This window comes from Antennarius striatus, chromosome 23, assembly GCF_040054535.1.
Source record: "Antennarius striatus isolate MH-2024 chromosome 23, ASM4005453v1, whole genome shotgun sequence".
NCBI lineage: Eukaryota > Metazoa > Chordata > Actinopteri > Lophiiformes > Antennariidae > Antennarius > Antennarius striatus.
The window spans coordinates 7,745,770-7,771,742 of record NC_090798.1 but is presented as its reverse complement, the minus strand read 5'-3'; the positions used below and the strand labels follow the sequence as shown (position 1 = coordinate 7,771,742).

Genomic DNA, 25,973 nt, shown 5'->3' with positions numbered 1-25,973 from the left:
CGTCTTCCTCTTCCATATCGGTCCATCTCTCTTTGGCCCTCCGACATTTCTCTCTCTCTGTGCCAAGTACTAGCCATTTGACTTTCTTACTTCACTTTTTCACTTCACTTCACAATTTTCTAAACAAAATGCCAATTTTCCTTTTTTCACAAATATTTTCTTTAATTTTCATTGGTTTATTGAACATTATTTCTTTTAATTTGTTGATATCGTATTGCGCATTTTTTTTTGTGCGTGTGAGACCTTTACGTTTAAAATGTAATTAATGTACAATTTATTTGAGCTTGGTAAAACTGGAACAGCACCCAGTAGTACACACAGATCTTGAACTATTAGTTTTTTTGACTCGTGCGCCACCACTTCAGAAAGAAAAATGGATCAATATTTTTTTTATCTATAAGGAAAAAAGGTTATTCTTGTCACATTCGGGAAAGCACACATAAAAGATGCTCTCCTTGTCTCTGGATTAGCTCTTTCCTGATGGACGTCCCAGGAAGTTTGGATGTTTATGCATTACAACTGATAACAAACTAGCAAGCACATACACCAACTATTGGTCACAAATTTTTACATGTGCATAAATATTAATGGCTACAGGACTGGCATATGCTGATTTATACCCAATATATACCCATGCTGCCATGCTGCAGCATGACAAAATTGGTAATGGCTGTAATTTTTTGTAAAATCTTGCAAATGCAACACCATCCATTTTATTTAAAAAAATGTGCAGATTTCTAAAATGGAAGATCTTGCCATCAACCTTCGCTTGCAGGATCATTATACAAATACAATCCAGCTTGAAATCACGTACAGATAGTCATTGATGTCTCCTTTAAACATCCTCTCTTGCAGTATCCCACTTAGTTCATCCTGTATTACACTCTTCCTCCATTCTCCTGGTTGTGTAGTTCTTTCTAGAGGTCAGAATTGAGTATTTCCTCTTCTGCTCTAATCACACCATCTCCCAGTTAACCTTAGTCCCAGAGAGAGGGGCGGTGTGGGGGGAAGAGTTGTTGGTGCAGCCTCACTTCACTGCACTTTGCTTAAAGAGTATGATGTAAAACATTTAAGTTCAAAAATGTTCATTCATCATCCTTTTTTTATTGGACCTCATCATCATGGTGCCAATAATAAATGTGTGGTTATGGTTATACGACTATTTTGATTAATATTTTCTGACAATAACCTTTCATTTAAAGAGAAAATGAAGAATTATTTCGTTTAAACTTAACAAGAGTGAATAAATATCTCCTCCACAGAATATCAACAGCAGTTATCTCTATTTGGTTCCCCATAAAGATGTTGTGCTGTCACAGGTCTTCATGGGCCTGCTGGAGCCTAGCCGAGCTTGCTACCAGTGAGAGGCGGGGTACACCACAGCATCATGGGGCCACTTGAAAAACAAATATCCACATACACCTACTGACAATTCAATGCGATCAGTTCGCTTCAGTTTTTGGAGGTGGGAGCTGCTGTGCCACTCTGCCATCATTTCAGAGCAGCAGGTGGTAGGGCAGGACGTCCAATGATCGTAGGATTGGCGCTTTAAATCCTGCTCCACCAGTCATCTGTTGTTGTGTACTTGGGCAAGACACTTTACCCTCCTTGTGTGTGAATGTTTTAGTGGTGGTCAGAAAGGCTGTTGGTTGCCACGTTTCCGTCATTCTGGTCAAAGGCAGCTGTGGCTACACATGTATTCTATCATCACCAAGAATGAATGAGGAGGGAATGAATAATGCAAACACCATAAGGCGCTCTGAGTCTGTAGATTAAACGTTATGTAAATCAAATCTATTATTATATCTCACTATTAGGGATAACATACAATTCCACACAAAAAGGAATTGAACCTTCTTGCTGTGAGGTAACAGTGCTATCTACTGCACCACTCTGTCGCCATCTCACCAAAATATGTTTGGCAGCCATTTTTCTGACACTACCATGAACTTTGTAGTCAGAAATGAAACTAACAGCTGAAAGGAACTTAGTAAAAAACTTTCAAACAAAAGTTAGTTTTTAGCTAGAAGCATTAGAGCTCTGGACTCTTTGCAACAGCAACACCACAATAATATCACTGGGAAGTGCTCATAATGAGGAGCATGAGGGGGGGATAGAAGTTAGTTGTTTTGGCTTTAAGCGGTGCTTAATTTTTTTATTTGTTTGTTTGTTTGAAAACTAATGGAAGACTTATTAACAAAAAATAGGATGAAGAAGAAGTGAATACAAAGCCTTTTCTAAATATGTAATGTTTATATTTATGTGTTCACACGTAAAGGAGCGGCCTGTGTCTTTCAGGTGCAGGTAGACTGCAGAGTCTAATCCTGAGGAATTAGACTGTATGACTGAGAACCTACAAAGATATGTAGTTATTTTTACTGCCATCCACTTCATTTTGTTTAAGTTAGTTGTGGGCTTCTGGAGCTGTGTTGTTTGTTTGATACTGTGCCATAAATAAATGTAGTTCTGAGTTGCTCAGATTTCCTCTAGATTGGACGCACAGCTCACTGACAAAGGTACAAAAGAATTACTTGAGTCCAACACTTGACAGTATGGATCTGTGATGGATCTGTCTAATGGCATTACTGAATTTAGTCTCTGTTCTCTGTCAGATCCAATTTCAGCTACTTAGTAGATCTACCTCTCTGTCATCATTATCTGCCCACTTCCATCTTCTCGTAAGCAATCTGTGACCACCTACATCATAAATTTATACAGTATGATGAACACTTTAACATTGTAAAAAATAAACGACTAATCCTGCAATGCCTCAAAATAAAATGATCATTTATAGAATTGTGTTTCACTCAATGATTCTGCGTTTTAAACTAAGTGCGTTTAAAGCCTGACATAAGTACTGCCTTAGGGTGATGCTCACATTATAAGCCAGGATTAAGAGTGTGACATGAATTTGTGATTGAAACCCAAAGTCATATCATCTGGCTTCATTATAAAGATTTACTGCATCTGCCGTCCTTTGCTGCTTGTCCTTAAATTGATTACACAGAACATGCTGGACATGAATACATACGATAATAAATCCATTTATGCATGGAGCATGAATTAAAGCAACCAGAAAGACATGTTATCTAGATATGAGTCATAATAGTAGGCAGAATCCTGGGTCTGAATCTGTCTTGTGACCTTTGTGAATGTCAGCATCAGACCATCTCCGAATCCCGTCCCTTTCCACCTACAAACGTCTAATGAAGTTTTAATAATTCAAAAATAATGACGATACATACATGGCTGTCCTTCATAGCCCAGTTGCCTTAAAGGGCTTCTGATGTCAAAACTTGCCAAGCGTTAAAGCGGTAACATCACATGACGTTTTACACACACGTCAGTTTTAGATGTTATGACTTCTTCTGGTGAATCGGAGTAATCTGCCAGATTTAGTGTTTTATGTTTGTTTGATTTTTCAGGGAAGAACGACTTCACTTAATTGAAAACTGAGTTGCTTTAATATAAAATCACCCACTATAGAGTTTTATGTTGTTTTTACTTGGACCACTAGACTTAAAATTTTAATGCGTGATTGCTGAATGAATGAGAGCACTTTCTATCTCTGGCTGGTCATATCTGTCTCTCTATCCCTTTGCAAAGTGAAACAGTAACAGCATGATTGATACTCTAACGTCAGAGGTAGAGCCCCAGTTTCAGAGGATGTTCGTCTCTCATCTGCACACAAAACTTCTGGCTGGTATAGTGTGTGTGTGTGTGTGTGTGTGTGTGCGTGCGTGCGTGCGTGCGTGCGTGTGCTGGGGAAGACTGCATTCTGGTTCAGATTTACAGATTAATGGCACATTAAAATGAAGAACGCGTCATGCACCTGAACTTTTGCATTACAGGCGGGCAAACACACTTCAATTACATGTCCACAAATGCACACACACTTACCATCTATATGTACCATTTTCAAAGGGTGCAGGTCTTTATGCATGTGCATGATGAATACATGTATGTGCTGCAGGTCCTGAGCCAATGAGCAGGCTTTGTGCCTACGGGTGGCTGAGACAGAATAGATCACAGCTTTGAGTGTACCGCATCCCCTTTTATCATCACCCTGTGTGTGTATTTGTGTGTGTGTGTGTGTGTGTGTGTGTGTGTGTGTGTGTGTGTGTGTGTGTGTGTGTGTGTAGTCAGCATAAGTGATTTAGAATCTGCAAATGTAAGCTGTCTGTATGATTGCCACATTTCTCTTTAAAACAAAACAGCAGCTTTATCTTTACATTGTTTATGCAGCACCTCGATTACTTTTCTCTGTTTGGTCCAAACAGTCTATAGGCCGGCTACATCATTCACTATTACTCATGCACCGCCTAAGTAACAGCACCTGAAGTGGAATAAGTGCAAACGATTAAACATACATATTGCATATTAAAGCAGCCGAAGAACATGTGAGGGGGAGAAGTGGAGGACAGGAAAGGAGTGAAGAAATATTAGAGAAATGGTGGAAAAGAAGAGAGAAATAAAAGAAATGTTTCTATATCTTTGTGTTCCTGTGGATCAGCGCTCCAAGGATAACTGTCACAGCTCATGTTCTTCCAGAGAATGTATTTCTTTCTTTATAATTTAGATAAAGCAGCACTATCGATGTGTTTAGTTTATAATCTCCTAGTTGCAGAAATTTTAATCTCAGAAAGAACAAAAAACCTGCAAATGGTTACAGAGAGAAGTGGGCAAATGAAAAGACAGAAGTCTCCGTGCCATGTACTGATTAATTACGCCAAAGCACCTGTCAGTAAATGTTACACCTCCCAGGGGTGTCACGGCTGATATCATCAAAGTAAATTTAACAAGTAATCAGATACAGATGCACGCACAGAAACATGCACGAAGGCTTTTCCCCGAGTCGAATATTACTCAGCTGCAGGCTCGAAGAGTTTGAGTTGTTTGTTGGTGCGTGAGAGGTAAACACACAGCGGGAGAGGTGGATCTAAAATAGGTTGTTTATGAATACATAAATGACCTTACATAGTCAACGACTGTAGCTGAGTTAACACACACTCGCTACACATGACCTTAATGTGTGTGTATGTGTGTGTGTGTGTGTGTGTCCTGTGTCTCTAAAGTACCATATTAATGTGACATTACTCCTGCTCAGCTCTGAACACAAAGCATGCAGCAAATTGATTGCATATAAAATGCTAATGCTGCTTTTACTATCATCAGTATGTTAACATTGCAATTTAAAGGAGCATTGCACTGTTTCTGGTTACCAGAGCAAGTCTTGTTGGTGTTTTCCAGCCTAGAATCTCAGGACTGTGAATCCCAGAGTGAGTGTAAACTGTTTTACATCAGTGCAGATAAATATACTGTATTTACATGCATTTACTGTAGATGCGTGTGTGTGTGGATGTGCTATGATGTTTGCTGGAGGTCACATGAAGAGCAAAGTTTTGAAATCATCACAGCCCCGCTCTCATTATGTTTGATGGGACAAGCTGACATTTCCAAAGCCGACTTGCCAACAATGTGGCCATAATGAATCCAAGTAGCTCACCTCATTCCAAGCAGGGCACTGCAGGCTTCATGAAACCAGCATGGGCTCGCAAACACCCACACAGAGCTCACACACTTGCTTTATCCAAATTAAGTTTATGTCCACAGTGACACACAACAGAACGCATGCATGCACACACGCATGCTTAGGCATCATCCACCAGATATATTCTATTTGGTCTGATGATGATGATTGATGCCAGTTGAAAAAATGCTCCATAGCAAAACAAATGGTGGTCGGTTCCATAAATCAGTTGGTTGGGAGGAGTGACACTGAACACACACATTGATCGTCACACAGGCCAAATGTGAGCATCTCCAAATAATTTATTCCGGGCCGTATTTCATACACAACATCTGCCGGGCTTTGCAAAGACAGAGGGTGGAACCTGCTAGCAAACAAAAAAAGTCCATAAGCTGCTGCTAATGGTGGAGAGCTTGTGACGATATTTCTGTTTGCTGATTGATGGGGGTTGGTTTGGTTGACTCAAGCTAGTGAGCAAAAGAGCCTCCACAATTCAAAGGACTGAAGAACTACTTGTTGCTACATGTAATAGATCATTTCAGTTGGGGATATTGGTGCTCATCTTGCCGAAGAAGCAGTTCTTGAAACAGTTATATGATTAAATCTATGCTTCTGATAGAGAAAATGACGCTTAACGGACAACATGGGGTCAAAGTGGTGCCAAAGAAAATGTGTAAAATGTTAAAATGCACATTCTTTCATTGACAAAAATCTGTAAGTAATTAATTTGCCCACTGGTTTGTATCACATTTACTGAATGTGCTTTACTGTATTTTCTTTGTGCTGTTCTACAGACGGACCATCCTTATGAGCAAACTGAACTAAAACACTTGTATTTAAATGCAACTTAAGCGCCATTATGGAATTGGCATTGAATTCTTGTTTCTGTTCATTGGTAGAAAACTGGAGAAAATCACTACTGACTCGTGTGAATTGTTTTTATTTAACTGATGGTGTAGCCTATCTATCTATCTATCTGGAGCCTATCCCAGCTGTCTTGCGATGGAGAAATATCTATTGTCATAAAGTGGTGGTTGATTTTTTTTTTTTAAAGTGAGCGTTTGAGAAATTGAAATTTTAATGGCATAAAAATTCAGTTTTTAGTCTGGAACTGAAAAAAAAAATATTCAATTAAACTATTATTCATAGGACGAATATAAAATGAAAAATAATATTAGCATAGAATTTGTGTCAACTTATCATTAGCTCTGAATCCCTTCATGGCACCATCGGTAATGCATCATGTATTTGCACAAGGAAAAGAAACAGTATGTAAATAGCAAATAAACAAACTCCACAACTGAAACTTTCAAGCTCCACACATGAGCATCCCACTCTCTCCTGATCCATTACCAGGAGATTCAGGCTTATGTAACATGGCAGTGCAATACCTACACTGGCTTTTCCATTGTAGCATCCATTGACTGGCCCTGAGATGAGATGATTAGAGACAGACAGGAAGTAAAGCGAGGGAGGAGAGACAGGCAGACACTGAGGGAGTGTGAGACAGTCGGTCTCACAGTTAAAAGATGTCCTTGAGAAGATAAGTGAGTGGCGTGGAGGAGGGGGAGATGTGACGATCAAGGCTGCTGGACAATGGGAGGAAGAGAGGTGAGATGGAGAGACGATGGAGCACGGAGGAGGGAGGAGTGATGAAGACAAGGAGACTAAGAAAGAGAAACAGATGGATATAGTCTTTGCTTGTGCAGCCTGTCTAAAGCATCCACTCTGTGAGGCGGTAAATCGCTGAGCTCAATGTGAGCTCTCCAAAGGCTGCTGCACATTATTGATAAATCAGTGTGTGTTAATGAGAGCAGCCGGTGTGGCCTGATGAATCACTGCACAACAATGAGCCGCACACACGGAGAATCCCATCAAGGTGTCTGTGTGTGTGTGTGTGTGACCATTGTCAAGGCATCATTTGTTGTTTGTTTCCAATACAAGTGCTCACACATCTGCTCAACCGCACACACACACACACACACACACACACACACACACACACACACACACACACACACACACACACACACACACACACACACACACACACACACACACAGATTTGCTTTAGACGTATGAATACTTGTCCGCCGTGCTTGCGGTGACAATCCCAATGTTTTTCTGTCCTGTTAACAAAAGATAGGACAGCTTTCAGGCATTAAAGGACAACTCCAGCTATTTTGGTTTGTCTTTGATATCCAATAGGAGGTTTAACATCCTCATTAGATCATTTGAGGAACTACACACACGCACACACACACAGACACACACACATAGAGAAACGGACACACGCAAACGCAAGAAAAGGATGAAGTATCTGTCTGTTACCCCCTCTTTGTGTAAATAATCATGAAATCATCTCAGGCTATGTGACTGGAGCAATTTGCTTTTTTTAAATTCATTTTAAGCAGAATAACTAAAAAAATCAAGAACAAAATTTGATCAACTTTGGTGGAAAAATGGGCCCAGGGGAGGGAGACCATTCTGAGGCTCATCCAGGGGACGGGAAGAATCCTGCAATGGAGATGTCATCATCACGTCAAGACAGTCAAGCCAGTGTAGGTGCCCGTGTGTGTGTGTGTGTGTGTGTGTGTGTGTGTGTGTATGTGTGTGTGTGTGTGTGTGTGTGTGTGTGTGTGTGTGTGTGTGTGTGTGTGTGTGTGTGTGTGTGTGTGTGTGTGTGTGTGTGTGAGAGTGAGTGTGTGCATGCGCGCGCGCATGCAGGGTTAGCTGACCTTGTTATTAGCTGAGTGGGCTATAGTGCTGGGTCGTCATTAGTATGGGTTAGGTGAGGGTTAGATAGGTGCGTGCATGCGTATGTGTGTGTGTGTGTGTGTGTGTGTGTGTGTGTGTGTGTGTGTGTGTGTGTGTGTGTGTGTGGTGTGTGTTGTGTATGTGTGTGTGTGTGTGTGTGTGTGTGTGTAGGTGTGTGTAGGTGTGTGTGTAGAGGTGAGGGGGTGACAGAGTGGGCAGGGATGCAGACTGACAGTGTAGAGAGGAAGCAAGGGAGGGGAAGTACGGGGGTCAGGTCGGGACGCACAAAACACACATCAGCCTACAGATTTGTCACTTAGAAGCAGATAGGACACAAACACACACACACACACACACACACACACACACACACATACACACACACACGCGCGCATATTGTCCACGCATCCATTCTCAGGTCGAATCCTCTCCTAAACTAGCCTCAAAGGGCATTTAAAAGTACAGAAGGAACCTATAAAGTCACAAAGCAGTGACTCTGAAGCACAGGGTTAGATGCATGATAACATCTACCCACACACAGAGGAACAGATAGACCCATCAGGTCGCCTCAAAATGTTTGTGCCTGCTTTTCTAAATCTCCTCTTTGTGCAATCACACTCAATTTTTCTAGAAAACCCCTGGATACATCAGGATTTCCTTGCTGCTTTTCACCTGAAATACATTTTGTCTTTTCAGCAAGGAGTCGACATTCATCAGTGCCTCAAGCAGACTCAATCAGAGGTATATAACCCCCTGACATGTTTGCTGTTCTCATTCTTTGTTAAGCTTTCTGAAGGAGTAGACATGAGTAACTTCAAGCTGTTGCAGAATGACAACTTTCTACACCAGAAGGGCAAAAGTAAGGCAGCAAAAATAATATCAATTGTACATTGTCTCTTGTGGTGCACATTTTCTTTTCCTCTTCGTCTGTAGAAATACACAGAGTGGAAATATATCAGGTCTTTAAAGAAGTATTCCAACAGTGACTTGGTGCTTAATGACAAAAAAAAAAACAGATCTTCTCACATCTTCACAGGGTAAGACCAAAAAATGAAACATTAGGGTTTTTTTTCATCATTTGCTTTCCACTTACATAATTCAACACGGGATGCAAAAAATGAATTGGAGTTTAACATTGTTTCTTTTGATAGAACTGAAAACATTAAGGATTCGAAATTAATCTTGCTCCTAATCTTGCACTTTGAGAGAAGCAATGCAACACTTATCAGTAAAAACCCAGAGGTCAGAGAAAGCACCAATGGAGGATACATGCTACATGATAGTGTCATAGACTGACTATGTAGGCATATGACATCATCAACTACGGTCGAATCAGCTCTCACATCTGGCCTGCGTTAGCATTGACTCCCTGAAAGCTCAACCCTTCCTCACCTCTCCCTGCTCCTGATTAGAATTTATGGTAAAAACGAAATGCTCTAATAGGTTTTACAGAACACAATGAAACCACAGGACAAGTTCTTATACAACTCCAACAAAGTTGAAGCAGTAAGAGGTCTATTCTCAATTAGTTCTCTGATGTAACCGCCAAGCTGGGTGTCATCATCTGTCATTGGTGCTTTTTAGTGATTCTCATACAGCAAATTAGAAAAATTTGATATAGACACAGATGGTGTTAGAGAAAAATGTTTATAAGTATATGTGACTTAAAAGAAACTCCATAACTCTACGTGAAAATAAGTGCAGTGATTAAACTGGTCGTGAGACGCACACCATTTGATTTCTGCAAAGCATGCCTGGGGTTTCTTTGAATTCTGTCTGGTGGTTTTTGAGTTTACGTGGCTCTCCTGTTGTAAGATAAGCTAAAACTTAGATGAAGTATATGTGTGTTTCTAAAATATCATAATCTACATTTAGAAGTGCTGCACCCGAATGTACTAACAAACACATCCTGTTCCAGTTAATCACCTACTGCAGACAGCTACAACCTTGATGACGATTAGAATGTTCCAACATAGATAACCACAAGTTAACTCCCAACATGTAGAAAAACGTCTTATTGTTCTCGACCTTGTGTGTGATCTAAACTGTTACGACGCCTGCGCGCGTCTTTATCTAACCCTGCTCTATCCATTTTTTAATAAAAGAAAGCAGCCGGGTGGGACAGAGTCAGAGTCTACTTTGAATTGCACCAAGTCAAGTGCATCTCTTCTGTGTCTCTCCCTGCTGCAGCTGGTAAAACTTAAAAACCTCTCTGGGTGCCTTTGTCTGATGACCCTGGTCTAGCTTAGAACAGTTTTTGAGTGAATGTTCGAGATTTAGACCCAACACCTGTTCATATGGACAGAATTTCAAGGGAAGTCATGTGATGGAATGAGAAATACTGTGTTGGGAAAAACTGTCATATTGTTTGAAATTATGCAATATACAAAAACAAATATTTTTTTAAATTTATGTTTGTGAGGTAGTTTGTGGAATCTAATCATCCCACATTGAGAATACGTACGTAATGAAGGTAAGTAAGACATTAAAAAACAGAGACTGAAGAAACCAGTGTGACAATAGAAGTCAGCAAGAAACAATGGGAATCAACCAAAATGCAAGGCGAAAGGATGCAGAATCAGCCAACAGCAGTCAAATGATGCCAGTAGAAACAATGGAAGCCAATTGGAGGCAAAATGAACATAAGCTGTGAGCAGACAGCTCCGAGCTTCTGCCAGCAGGAGGATGAAGAGGAAGAGGTGAAGGCAACAGTTCAGGAATATTCTAGTCTGTTCTTGGTCAGAGGTCAACTGTAGCCTGAGGCTGTAGCTCCGAGAGGAGGGAGGGAACTCTCTCACGCACACACACACACACATACACAAATAGACATACACAAACACAAACACACACACATACGGACAAGGGTCAGCAGTGTCCTCTATGTGCTGAACACACACAAACACACATGTGGACCCTTTGAGAGAATGATGAAAACTGATGATGCATCTCTCGGTCGTGAACACAGACGGATGTAAATCACCGCCTACAGAAACAACAGAGGATGCTGCTTCCGGCGTTAGAGGATAACCCATAAAATTATTGTGTTGGAAAACAAATAACCACACAAGCACACTTACACAAGAAGGAAGAGGCCATTTAGTGTTTGCTGAATTGAAAGAAGGTAGATGTGGGAACAGACACACACACACACACACACACACACACACAGACACACACACACACACACACACACACACACACACACACACACACACACACACACACACACACACACACACACACACACAACAGCTTATTTAGAGAACCCAATAATTAAGATGGAGTATCTACATTACTGAGAAAATATTGTCAAAATTAAATGTTTCTTTGCCTCATAATGTCAAAAAGCACAACAACACAGCACAAATATTCTCATGACACAACTCAGGTGTCACCGTCTCATTAAGCAACAATGAGTCATTTTGTAATTACACCTAACATTCAAACACACAAGACAAATTGGCCCACAATGCATTTCCCTTGCCTAAGGGGAAGAATGAGGAGAGTAATGGCCTCCAGAATGGTAAATGAGTCGCCTCTTGACATTTTTATATCACAGTAAATCACTGAATGCATGAGCAAAGTTTGTTATCTGTGCCTGCAGATAAGCAGCATGTGTAAGAAAGTGTTGACAGACACTTAATGTCAGAACTGGCATCACAATACAGGTTAGGTTAGGTGATATCTCCAACCGGTGGCATAGTTGTCATGCCACAATAAACATGTGACATGTTCTGTACTGTTTCGAAAAAGATGGGCTGAAATGTTTCCCAGATTCAGATTAAGCCTTGAACTGGAAATTACAGAGTGGGAATGTTCACAATTGAGCCTTTGCAGTTGGGGATTATTCTGTAGTCTGGCAAATTGACCATCAAAATCCACTTATCCACGACACACAGAAAGCAGAGCAAAGAAGAAGGGAAGTTGGCAAGAGTGTAGGACAGGGCAAAGGAACCAGAGAATTTTGGGGATTTGGGGTATGAAGGCCGGTGGGAACTCACCTGGTCTTTTCTCCATTTTTCTCCCTCGACTGCCACATAGTCGAACCTTTGATATAAGTATGAGAATTTGCTTCTGGCATAGTGACTTGTTGCTCTTTGGGCAGGGCTTGCGCTTGCTGGCAATCTGCCGGTTTGCCTGGGGGTCCTTGACTTCCCTGCGCTGGCGAATGAGGGAGCTGGCGAGAGCAGCCATCTTCCCAGCGCTGACCCTGCCGCCGCCTCACCAGCCTCTGGCGGCTCTGTGGCGCCCAGGTGTCGGGGGGTACCGTGGGCCACCCCCCTGCCCACTCACCCAGGGCGACGGAGCACCACTGAGGGAAAGGTGTAGAGAGGATGAAAGGATGGACCAAAGAGTAGCAGGTTAGATCCGTGAAAGGCCCACCCTAAACTGACAAGTAGTTCCCGTTGAGGTTCACACTGACCAGTGATGGCCTTTAAATGTCCTTCTGGTTGTTTGCTTTGTGGTTGGAAGTAAGGATCAGCTGAAGCCTCTGTGTGCCACAGAACTCATGTAAACGAATGCACTTTATCAGATGTGTCCCACTGCCTTCGTCCCAGTCTGAGTGCACCCTTACCTCTCGAAGCTCCAGCAAAGTTCAACTCACTCCTGTCCGAAAAGGTCAAGCATGAGGAATATTCTCACCATGATGAAACTGGATCCAAATTAAAAAACATATTTAGTCCTCTTAACTCACCCAGCTTTGTAGAAGCCAGAATTAAAATCAGTGGGATGAAAAGAACTCTCCAAAAGTGATGATGTTGGTCAAATGGCAGCTCCTTTTCAGTTTGTCCCTTACCTGTAAAATTTGTAACAATGACAGCAAAGTCATAGAAGAAGTAGAGACCGTCCGACCTGAGGTGTCAGTTCCGCAAAAGATGGAAAGCGGTGTGTTTCCTTGCTGTCTTTCAGGCTCTTCTGGCATCAACCTTGCGTTTGCCTGCATCCCAGAGAGAAAATGGAAAAAAGACTTGAAAAATCCGGCATTTCCCAGAGACAGAGGTGACATTCATATATGAGAGAGCGCAGGGAAAGAGAGAAAGAAGGGGGACACAGAGAAGAGAGCAAATGAGAGAGAGTGCGGTGAGTCTATCTATCCCTCATCTCGGATCGGGCTCTCCAACTCTCTCAGCAGTGCGCTACAGCAGAGCGCAGCGCTGTGTCCTTCAGCCAAGCATGCCACCTCGCAGCTGGAAGAACGAGGGATGAATGAATGGAGGGAGACAGAAAGAGAGGGAGGGATAGGAGCTGAGGTTGGGAAACAGGGGAGGGGGGAGCGTGTGTGTGTGTGCGTGTGTGTGTGTGTGTGTGTGCGTGTGTTTGTGTGTGTGTGTGTGTGTGTGTGTGTGTGTGTGTGTGTGTATGTGTGTGTTGGCGTGTTGCCATGTCTTACAGTGGATGCCGAATTGCTGCTGCTCATGTCTCCACCGGTGCATGACAGTAGTCCAGTCTGGTTCTGTTGAGTCCAGCTGCACACTGCGTGCCCATGTGAATGTGTGACAGAGACAAAAAAGTGTGTAACCTGAACAAGGCACCTCTAAGCCTAGGCACACATGTGATGGAGTGTGTATGTATGCATGGGGGTGTGTGACAGAGGCAGCATGTGAATCACCCTCGTACTTGTCCCTGTTCACAGTGCATTACAGGGAGTGTTGGCAGCATGCTTCACATGTCCCTCCCTCCCCCCCTTCTCTCTCACCCTGTCCCCTTCTCACTCTGTTTCCCCTCCTTGCTCTCCATTCTCCTCCCCTTTCTCCTCCCTTCTTTGTAACTCTGATCCCTCCTTCGATGCTTGTGATTCAAAGTCCCATCCACCCATCTTCCCTGCTCTCTTCATTTCTTCTCTGGTTCTTCACTATGCCTGAATGAACAGGAACGGGTCAGCCAATCCATCCATCCAACCCCCCCACCACCACCACCACCGCCATCCCACCACCACCACCACCACCCACCATCTCAGATGTGATGTTTGCTTAAAGAGACAAACTAAGCAAGGTTGTCAGTGCTGTGCTCCACAGCTTATGACAGGGACGTATAGATGCCGTGACACAGTCTGAGTCAGTCGGGAGTTAGGAGCCTGGATCATTCACATCATATTATCCATACGGCTATAAACGCATCAGTCAGTCACACAAACAACATCAGTCACAGACATTACATATACAATACACATTTCAGCCCCAACAAGAGACAACAGTCAGATCCCATAGGTTGTGGGTAATAATAGCACTACGATTAAGCCTGAGCAAATTACATCACCAGAGATTAAATATCTAAAACCACTTGCTCCGATTCCCTGTAATGAACACAAGTGCACAAATTCTCTGATTATGAAGATAAAAGTTAACTTAATGTAGCATCTGTCACTCAGCCCACTGCGTGGAAAAATGTGCTGACACTTCAAACACCACCGTTGAGAAATTATGAGTAGCTAATCGTTTCTCGTCAGCGATGAAGACAGAGAAAATCTTTTAATTTCTAAACAGGGCATTGCCACGTTGTAGCAATCATTCCAACTGCTATTGGTTTTCGATTTTGCCGCGCGTGCTTCTGTGTGGTGAATACATTTCTTGACAGATTTGCAGAACTCTGCATAAACTCCTTCTGTAACAAACCGGAGTTTTGATCGAGTCTGATGGTCTTAATTTAAGAAGATTGTAATTTGTTTTGCTCGCATGAAAATGACATCATTACATGGCGTATGATGGAATGTGTAATTGAACAGTTTGTTTACAGCAGCCTAGTTCCCATCCGTCAAACTTCCTCCTTTGTTTTGTCACTTTCAACTTCTAATATTAGAATTTTACTTTGTTAAACTAAGATACCCTATCTCTACAGGTGCGCCCAGCCACTCTACTGAGGAAACTCATTTCAGACGCTATATCTGGGATCTTGTCCTTTCGGTCATGACCCAAAGCTTATGACCATAGGTGAGAGTAGGAGCGTAGATTGACCACGACAGACCTATACAGCAACCGCATCACAGCGGAAGGTGCACCTATCCATCTGTCAATCTCACGTTCCATCCCTCCCACCCTTGTGAACAAGACCCCAAGATACTTAAACCCCTCCACTTGGGGAAAAGACTCCTCACCGACCTGAAGAGGGCACACCATTTAACCCAATAAAAGGGGGTCAACCTTTTATGCTTATTTTAGTCTTGCAGCAAAATCTTTTATATATTTTAATGCATATAACCATCACCAGTCCTCTCTGGGAACTAAATTGTCAGTCTTTATTAGAATTTCTGTGAATTTCCACACTATCCTTTTCCAGTCGAGAACCATGGCCTTTAGAGGTGCTGATCCTCATCCCAGTTGCGTCTCATCCCTTCTCAAGGGTTTGGGTTCCAGAGCCCAAGCCGTGGGTGGAAGTGAGTCCGACTACATCTAGTCGGCACCGCTCAACCTCCCTCACAAGCTCTGGTTCCTTTCCCCCCAGCGAGGTGACATTCCATGTCCCTAGACATACACTCTTTGTCTGGGGATTGGGTTGTCGAGCCTCATGCTGACAACTACCACTCAATCCACTCTGCACCTGTCCCCCACAGTATCCTTGGTGGTGAGTCCACCGGATATTGGGCCCATGTTGTGCTTTTGGACTGAGCCCGTGGGCAGAAGCCCGGCCACCAGGTGCTCGCATATGAGCCCCTACCCCGGGCCTGGCTCCAGGGTGGGGCACCGGTTACACCATACCAGGCGACGTTGGGGTTCTTGTCATTTTGCTTGCCATAGGGGTTTTGCTACTGCTCTTAGTCTGGCTTGTCATCCAGGGCCTTTTTGCCAAGGGAGACCCTAGCAGGAGCATAAAGCCCCTGACAACATAGCTCCTGGGATCATATGGGCAGTCAAACCCATCCAAACAACGATAAGGCGGTAGCTCTTAGGGGAGGGTTATCCCTTAGCTTTCTGTTAACACAGCGAAGCCTGTGAACAATCAACTCAAAACGCATGTTGATGTCAGTCTGGGTGCTCTGTCACAGACATGTTGTCCTTTTACTGTTCCAGACACACTAAAGTAAAATTATAGGATCCTATATAATACTGTAGTGATTTCCTCAGGGTGTTTTTAAAAATTGGACTTATTTTTAATGCACCCAATATATCTTCTCATTTGCCCATCATAGTTTGTGGTAGTCCTTCTAAACACCACATAAGTGAAATAATAATGCAAAAGTCAGTTTATATTGAATAATTCTTTTATTTTGTTTTAAGTGAATGTATGCATTCATTTAGAGCCTTGAGTAGAAGCATTTTAATTTTATTACAAGTGCTTTTATTTGGCTGAAAGAGAGGGACAGAAAGAGATCAACTACTGGCAGAGCTAAAGAGAGAGGGGGGGGGGCGAGCTGGTCGTCATAACAATGGCATTCAAAAGTTCAAGTACAGAACAATGAGTAGATATTAGTTAAGCTGGTATAGTGTACATTGGAAATGTAGAGTGCATGGTCTGGAGTCCATTAAACAACTACATTTGGGGTTGCCTATTTTTCTTTACTTGCTAAATAATCTATAATCCTGGCTGGCACAAAGTGAGATGTAAAAAAAATATGTTACTTTATGTAGTTCCTCAGTTAATCTATCTGTCATTGGTTTATAGGTGTTGAAGCAGAGCTTTGATTAACTATCCATATCAATACAAAACAGTTATGATATCATAACCTCTCAATTTTGATGATGGGGTAATTTTTAAGCATGATACTATGATGAACTTTGTACTTGAAAGGATTGATGTAATCTGCAGTTTAATATATGCATTGATCCCTTCATGAATTACATTAATGTATAATGGTTTATGTATTGATATTAAATTTCAGAACTGGGGCAGCAGGTTGCGCTGCTGCAAAACAGCAAAAAGGTTGAATGTTTCTTAGGACCAGGGACCTTTTTGTGTGGCATTTGCACGGCCTTCCCTGGTCTCAACAAAAACATACACAAAAGTTGAACTGGTAACTGTAATTAAACCGTAGGTATGAAATTCAGTAAAGAATTACCCAGAGCAGTTAGACTGTGGTGACGGCAGGGCAAGAGAACCTTAGGCCCAAAGCAATGAATGTTCCCCTGAGAGTGCAAATGTAAAATGATAGTGGAATTCTGTGATTCTAGGCAGACCTGCTTCTGGTCTCTCCTCTGTTTTTGCTGGCGTTGCAGGGAGCAAGGAGAGAAAACCCTGCAGGATCCCCCCCACACACACACACAGACACACACTCAATCATCTAACACCACCATACTACAGTTTCCTGAGCTGTTAAATAAAGTAATTATCTCTCTCTACCCTTGCCATGTCCTGTCTTCTTGGCACTTCTCACTCAAGGACATCCCTCACTACCTTCTCCATCTAACCACATCACCTGGTACTGAAGCCACCTCACAATCTACAGTAACAAGTCAGCTTTTTAAATCGCACATCGAGCAAGGCCTGAAGCAGACAGTCGCTTTTACGGCATTATTTAAAATGATACCAAATCTTGAGCAACCCCTGTCTTTCATTTAACAGAAGCTTACAGTCAGATACACAATCACGCTTTAGTGGTTCCTGGGTGTCAGATCTTACCTGGTCATGGCGAGTCGTTGGTACTGTCCATTGTCCTTGAACCCAAAAGTTCATAGAAAAGTCAAACTGCTAAAGACTGACAATTAGACATTAAATAGAGCAGGTCGTCCAATGTTTCAATATTGGTGGCTCGATTCCCACTCCCGTCCAAAAAACACCCGGAGATGAGCTGACGGTGGGAGGTGTCAGCTCACCTCCGGGGCACTGCCGAGGCACCCTTGAGCAAGGCGCCGTCCCCCTTACAAGTTGCTCATTTGGGCACCACGAAGGAGCTGCCCACCACTCTACTTCCCCTGCATGTGTACAAGCTTCTTGTGTGTGTGTTTGTGTTTATTTAACAATAAATTGTTAAATAAACCTGGAATTTAATTTGAATACAATTTTTTAATATATTTATTTGATAAAGTCCTGACCAGTAATTTATTTAACAATTGTAGAATTTTTGCTGCAAATTTTACTATCTGAATAACTAGCACGCTATGTTTGTGTATTGTTAAAACATAGCTGTAATGAGTAACCATAGGATGAAAGAGAGTCACAAACTTTTCCCTGCAAACCAAATTCTGACTCACTTACAAATGAACGTTATTCATTCCAGATGAGTTTGATGACATCATAAATAAGTAGATGCAGCAAAAGTTGTGTCCTTCATCGTGTCTTGACACATCGAAAAACAAGAAAACCATTCAGTGAGATGACTAAATCTATACAGCTGGCTGCTGAAAGTTAACTGTGAATCATAAGGTCTCAGCTGATGGCAGACGTTTCAGACTCCACAGCTTTAAAAAGGCCAAGTTGTCTCTGTTAAATTAGGTTTAAGAAATAAACTCTCATTTTTTAAAGTGTCATTCCGCCATCAATGACGTTTTTAGATGTTCACAAATGTTCACACAAGGAAATCACAGATATGCAAGTAGCAATATATCTTTTGATGTGGATGCCTATAACATATGTTGATGTCTCAGATCATTGTTCTGTCCTCTCTGTTCAGGTGTGGACTTATGCAGGAAAAATCAACGAGGTAGGGCAGCATTCCTGGTTCTTTCTCTCTTCCTGGTCTTTTCAGGTGATTGCTCTTCCTCTGTCTTCATGTCTAAATTTAGGGAAGATCTGATTTCTTAGTTGTAAAATATTTCTAAAAATTCACATCGCTGGGCAGGTAAGGCTAATACTAGCTTTAGCTAGAGCTCAGTTAACGGTAAATGTGTACTGTTCACAACAGGATAGGCTCTTATATTATAATCATTTATTCATCTTTTAACAAGGCTTTAATCATGTTTGGTGCCAAATTAGATCAATTTATCAAATTAGCCCAGAATTTACATACATGAATGTACTATAGAGAAATGCTTCTACCTATTTTTTGAGACACTAAAGCCAACCTGAAACCTTGAAACACACACTTCTAGTTATATGCTTCAGCAGTTACAGCTCTTTTGGTTAGTGGAATAACTGTAAAATGCAGTGCTTTGTATCTTTGCTCACCCTGTGGATCAGCTCTCATGTAAGAACACACCTTGGAACAAAGGGGTTGATTTATGGGAATAATCAAGACAATTAAGGCTTGATTATAAAGAGTCCTGTGAGCTACTCCCTCCCCAGACTCACTTTCAAAGCAAAATGAAAGCAACTCTGTTCCGAATTCTCTTTGGAAATTGCTGAAACAATACACGGATCAAGACACAGTCTCTTCTCTTATCTGCAGCTATTTGTATGTGTGTGTGTGTGTGTGTGTGTGTGTGTGTGTGTGTGTGTGTGTGTGCGTGCGTGCGTGCGTGCGTGCGTGTGTGTGAGTCTGTGCTGACTGCTGACTATACTGAATGTCCAAAAGTGTAGAGTAGAGCAGCAGTTGCTCCATCTGTGAACAAGTCAAACTCCTCTACAAACACTGTTTGTGTCACTTTGCAGACACGAACATGAATATTCATTCACAACATGTCCCATAAACAGAAGTTTTGAGCACGAAGTGCTCATTGAAGTTTTATTGAAGCTATGGGACGGAGATCATGACAGGAAAGGGAAGCCAAACAGATATGACATGAATAAAAAAAGTGGAAAATAAGTAAAAAAGAAGGAGGAGAAGCCGGAAAATTATCCAAAGACAGAAATATGCAGTTGACACGACAGGCAATGAGAAATGAGAGATGAAAAGCAAGGAGTGAAAGCTGACACAAGGCAGGACTTTAGGCCCATTCCTCCTGACAAGAGAGGAGAGAAAGAAAAGTAAGCGGCTCTAAATACTTAAGAGCCACATCGGGGCGAGGAAGAAAGACAGAGGAGACAACTGACCTATTGTTTGGTGGAGATACAACACCCAGTCGAGCAAAGCGGGCAATCTCCGCAGCTCAGGAGCTCTGTTGGTCTCCAGTAGCTCCAAAGCCCTCATTCAGTTCATTAGAAGCGTTTTCCTCTAAGAGCTGTAGAAGAAGTGGGGCTCGCCGTAGACAGCAAGTAAAACTTCATGGGTTTCTCTTCCTTCCCAGCACATTATCCTCACCAACGAGCTGCATTTCTTATTGTCCTGTAACCTTAATGAAGATCACATAAGGTTGTATGGAGCATGTAGGTGTGATAAAGGTTATGGTCGATCCATACATCCAAAACAAATGAACAGAATTCAATGAAATATCTTTTGAAAGGTTTTCATCACATAACTAATTTCATTGTTTTGCTTTTAGGCATACTGCAGTGAGGTGGTTCCACATCATTTACCTATTATTCTGCTCTGAGAGAGGGTTTGGGCTATCCACATCAGAACAAATTGAGTTTCCCAAATAACTGCAGCATCTGTGTTGTTGGAAACAAATGTTCCAGTTTAATTAAAGCTCTTGATGACTCCTTATATAATGACATTGCCTTGGGTGATGGAGAAATTGACGCACAGTATTGTTATGTGGTCAATACTCAGAGACATGCTGGGTGCTTTCATAGACAGACAGATAAGAGAATCGATACAATACAGACTAGTTCAAGGTAAAATTAGGACAAGCTTGTGGTCAAAGGCAAACTTGGTTTGAGAAGTTGGCCTGAATTCTGCATTCACGCCAAACTTAACACAAATGTTTGTGTTGTTTCTCACTTTACTGTAATTATTTGATTGTCATCACAGGAGCACTGGAATTTACTCCCATCACTGCTGTGAGTGAAGCAGTCCTGATAGGCTTTTGCATCACTCCCAGTGGTGACTTTTCATTGTCAGCCCACATTCTGTGTGAACTCACAGTAAGAAGTCAAAGCGTGATGGCCATTCCCAGTAACAGTTGTCCAAGCGTAATAGCAAAAGTCAGTCCTGATATTATAATTCATATCTATTATTATTCAATAAATATTTGGTAATCAAATGGATATTTTCACATCAGGGTATTATCTAGTCACAACTTAGTGAATCTGCTGTTTGTATCTAAGGCCATGTACCCTAGCTAATTCAATCCATTAAGCTCGAAAGGAATTCCGCAGTAAAAGTCCTTCATGAAACCATCACACATGATTTCTGCTCTGCACCTACCTTTTACTGATTTTGCACAACATTCAGAATATAACGTGGAGATCAAAACTGTTAGATCCAAACTTCTCTTCATTTCCCTTGGGGTGAAACAGTTGAGTCTCTCTAGTCCTTGGACAGCCTTAATTACAGGTGCGAACACACACCCACACATATGACATATTTGAACCAATCACTTTCCATCACAAGATAAGTAGACAATACAGTACCAGGCCTAACAGATTGCAAGCTGTCTGATTTACATTTAGTTTAAGGCAAATTTTGTGTTCTGCTCCCATTCCTGACAAGGTTGGCAGCAGTTTGGGTTTTTTTTTTAACACTAGGGCTGAGCCAGGGACTTGGCTCAAACAAGTGTTTAGTATGAATAATGAGCACCAGTATTAACCAAGAAAAATGTGTCAGTGTCTATATTTGTGATTAAGAAAAATCGTTGGTTGCATCCTCATCCTTCTGTGATACTTGGCAGGAAAGTGAATACCTGACATGTGTACACTCGCCATTGTCACAAGCACCCAGCAGATAGAACGGCGCTTCTCGAGTCTCCTCTTCTCTCTAAATTAGTTCTGTTGGTTCGCTTGAATTCTCACTGACTCTACTCGTGAGATTTTCCTCCAGCGGTTTATCACCTTTACACCTCAACGCCTCAGACTCTTCACTTGGGGGAATGGCTTTGACAAGAACAAAGTCACAATACTGAACTCACACCTCTGCTTCGGTTTGTGTCTGTGTCACAGTCTCAGATCATTTAAAAAGTAACAATAGCAGAGTAAAGACCACTTGAAGCATATTGGTGCAGTTTAGTTGTCATCATCTGGTCACACTTATCCAATGACAGAGTGGCAAACATCCTTAGATGCTATTTGTACAAACTTCAATATTTCTTCAGCCTTATCAATACCAGTAGAGTCAACCACTACCACCACTATGATCTGGACTCCATGGGAAGCTGATGTGTATAAAATGAGAGCATACATAGAAGGGGGTGGAGACATAACAAGGAAAACAGTGACCTGGACACACTTTGGTAGCAGCAAAGCAGAGTGTTTGGATGCAGTTGACGGAAAACCCCACTAAACCGATGAGAGCGCACAGAGCCAGAGCTGGGAGCCATCCTGATTGGCAGACAGCAGCCGATAGACCGGTGCTGCTGCAGCTACAGAGCTGTTGTGTCATATCACAGTGAAACAGCTTGAGATTGGCTTGCTATGATCCACAGAGGAGAAATGGGAGATGGAAGTGGAGCCGAGGGATGGAGAGGGAAATAGAGATAGAGCTCTGGAGTGCCTTTGATTATTTGGAATGGGAGTCTTCCAAAGTAGACAGGAAGAGAAAGATATGTTGTTTTTTTATTGTTTCCTCACAACAATTGTACTTTGGTTGGACTCAAATACAAAACTTTCAATTACAGTGCATCCTCATGCATTCGTGCATCAACGCTCGCGACTTCACCTCATCGCCGATTTTTGGTAGGCAGTCATGTGATATCGTACGCGCATTCTATTGGCTGACCGCATCCAGAGGTCTGCCTCCACTATATCAGCGTAACGCAGACACACACACACACACACACACACACACACACACACACACACACACACACACACACACACACACACACACATACACACACACACACACACACACACACACACACACACACATACCATTCCAACATGTCTTGCTCTCTCTATCCCCATCCTTTGTCTTCTTCTGTGGTTAACCTTAGTACCTGCCTATATGTAATCTCATGCATACACTACCTTGACAAGGCAGATAGGCCTCCTCCTGGTCCCTCAGGGTGATTAAGCCCCTATTAGCAATACAGAAGTGTCCTCCTGCTCCACATCGTTATTTTATAATCCCAATACTTATGAAAAAAGTGAAGACAATCATTTTCTTCATCTTTTTTTTTAATTCACTCTCTACCAAAACATGAAAGTTTGTAATTCAGATGAAGAGACATTCCAAATATGCCCCCCTGAAACAGCAATCAGGGTTAAATAAATAAAAATAAATTAATAAAGGCAGCATGTTTTGAAAGTGTAAATGAAAACAGTTTCTCAAATTTATGACTGACATATAGATTTTGTTGCAAAACAACAATGATGTCATCGATTATTCCATTACCTATATCACCTCTGAGATGTGACTTGTAGATCCAAAACTAACACCAACCAAGAGCCCAATTCAGGTGAATCTTTGGTTTGACAGAAAAATAAATACCAGGTCAGGCAGAAAAATAAACCCATTCCATTGACTTTAGCAGGATTTTGTTGGAGGTAGTGGAAACAAATATCAGCTTATTATTTATTAGAATAAAATACATATGTGTAAGGGCTGTCATGGTTGACACGTCTCTGTAATATTGCATGGCAGTCGGGGACAGTGCCTTTGCATTGGCAAACCGGGATGATGGTCCCTCTTTTCAAAAAAAGGGGACCGGAGGGTGTGTTCCAATTGTCTTTACAGTATGGCTGACAGCTGATTGGCTGTCTAAGAAGCCCTGTGAGTTGGATGCATCATAAAGCAAATGGTGGCTTGAAAAGTTGTTTCGAGCAGCTGATTGTTTAGTTAATGAGAGCTGATCACATACTCAAGACAGTGAGCTTCATCGGTGTGAAGTCACCCAACTTCTGTTTCCTGGCTTTTAGATATCCTCCTTCACTTCTTTGGTGTCTTGATCAATTTTAGTTCAAATTATCCCATAAATTATAACCTTGCATATGGTTAAATCAGTATGTTAACATTATGTAAAATCATGCACATATTTCTATGTGATATTCCTGCAGTTTATGGCCAGCACAGAAGTTTTTAATCAAGTAATACTCAGAGTTTTATGTGTAATCCAGAAGGTGACATGTACGTACAATTTATATCTCTCCACCTATACATTTGAATACGCTCATTTGAAAACCTCACAGTCACGTTTTAACTCCACCCACTATTTTTAAAGTCTCAGAGCAGAATTATTTACACGTACAAACTGTACCACACAGTTTGTATGTGAGTTACAGCACAAAAGCACATTTGATTAAAAAATATGTTGTGTTGTTACCTACATGTTTGTTTATATGTTACGTTTACTTATAAATGAAGTCCATGTGCCACTCCTTCTGAACAAAAGCAGCGGAAAAAATTATATAGAAAGGCAAGGTGAGTAGAAAACCAATGAATGCCTGTAGTTTACTGTCACTTCTTCTCCCCTGACTGACGTCACTGGCGTAAGGCATCGGGCAGCGAGGCCTTTTGTTGCGGTTACGCCTTTTGTTCACACGACAACGCAGATATCTGTTACAAAAATGCAGGCCAAAGTGAAGTTTTTTGAAAACACCGGGTATTGCGTTGTCGTGTGGACGCTGTAACCAAAACATTTTTATCAGGGGAGCGTCTCTCTGCGGCAAAAACCGCTGTGTCGTTAGTGTGTGTGACCAATGTCTACATGTACACTCCAGAATAGACGGAGTTAAAACCAGCAATTTTCTGACATATAACAGCTCTACGTTGAAGACGCGTTGATAAACATGCTTGACTGTTGGATATTTGTTCGTTTGTTTCTTTGTTTATGAGTTATAAAGTTTATATATTTATTTATTCATTCATTTATTCATCATTCATTCATTCACGTTCCTCGCTGACGCCAGTTCTGGGGCAGCAGAGGAAAGTGGGGAACATATTGTCAAAAAAGAAATCACCTTAGACCTGCCACAGTGGACAAAAATGTTGTTTTTGAATAAAAACCAATGATATGACCCAAGCAAGTTCACTAGCTATACCTCAGTGTTACAAAAGCACGATCAATGTCCATACCCCAACACAAAACCACCCTCCCCTCACTGTACATGTTTACTGTGTTTTCATTTTTGTCATGTCCAAATGATCATTTTCCATACTACCTGTGTGTGTGTGTGTGTGTGTGTGTGTGTGTGTGTGTGTGTGTGTGTGTGTGTGTGTGTGTGTGTGTGTGTGTGTGTGTGTGTGTGTGTGTGTGTGTGTGTGTGTGTGTGTGTTTAAACAAAAGTAATTTCCCTACAGGAAACATACACACACAGTGTACTGCCATCACTAAAATATATGTTTTGCATACTTCCTTATTTTGCTGGCAGTTTTATTCACAGTCTGTCTGCAAAATGCCACACACTTCAAACTTCACGCCAACTGATATGTTAGCATCCAGTAGATGTCATACTAGAGCAAATGAAGCCTCATGAAGCTTCGAAGCACAGTGAACCGATTGGGATGAAAAGCTTCAATGCAATGCTTCATCTGCCCATCACTAACGACACATTAACAACCCAGCTAACATAATTTTAGAGTTTCATAACTTCCAACAATTTTCATGTTTTTGAGCAGAAAGTCCAAACAGCAGGAACGACACAGAAAACAGCAACATTTTTTTTTTTTTGTGAAACTAGCTGGCTAGCACCAACAGTCTGTCCAGCTATGGTTTCCATTTGGAATGGGATCATCAATGTAGTATCCAAAATACTCCTCGGGCATCTGACAAAAACAGTCTTAAAGTAACTACATACAGTTCTGTTCATGTAATCAGCTAATAGAACTATCACTTCTCTAAAATTTCTTTTCCACTTGCTCTTTTGACTGTTGCATTTTCCTTTAACGTTAGCTTCTTTC

At 41.7% G+C, this 25,973-nt stretch overlaps 1 protein-coding gene across 3 annotated transcripts in view; it reads right to left on the bottom strand.

Annotated features, from left to right (window-relative positions):
- Positions 1-13,170, bottom strand: part of fgf11a (fibroblast growth factor 11a) — a 63,486-nt gene extending 50,316 nt beyond the window's left edge. The window contains exons 1-3 of one of the 3 annotated variants that reach the window (XM_068308073.1): positions 13,086-13,131; positions 12,864-12,941; positions 12,289-12,779 (exon numbers count right to left, since the gene is read on the bottom strand). In XM_068308073.1, the coding sequence (XP_068164174.1) occupies positions 12,289-12,481 (193 nt within the window). In that variant the 5' untranslated portion in view covers positions 12,482-12,779; positions 12,864-12,941; positions 13,086-13,131. Of the gene's footprint in view, positions 1-12,288 lie in introns of all 3 variants that reach the window. The other 2 variants (XM_068308072.1, XM_068308071.1) reach the window with 2 other exon arrangements.
- Positions 13,171-25,973: the final 12,803 nt, after the last annotated feature.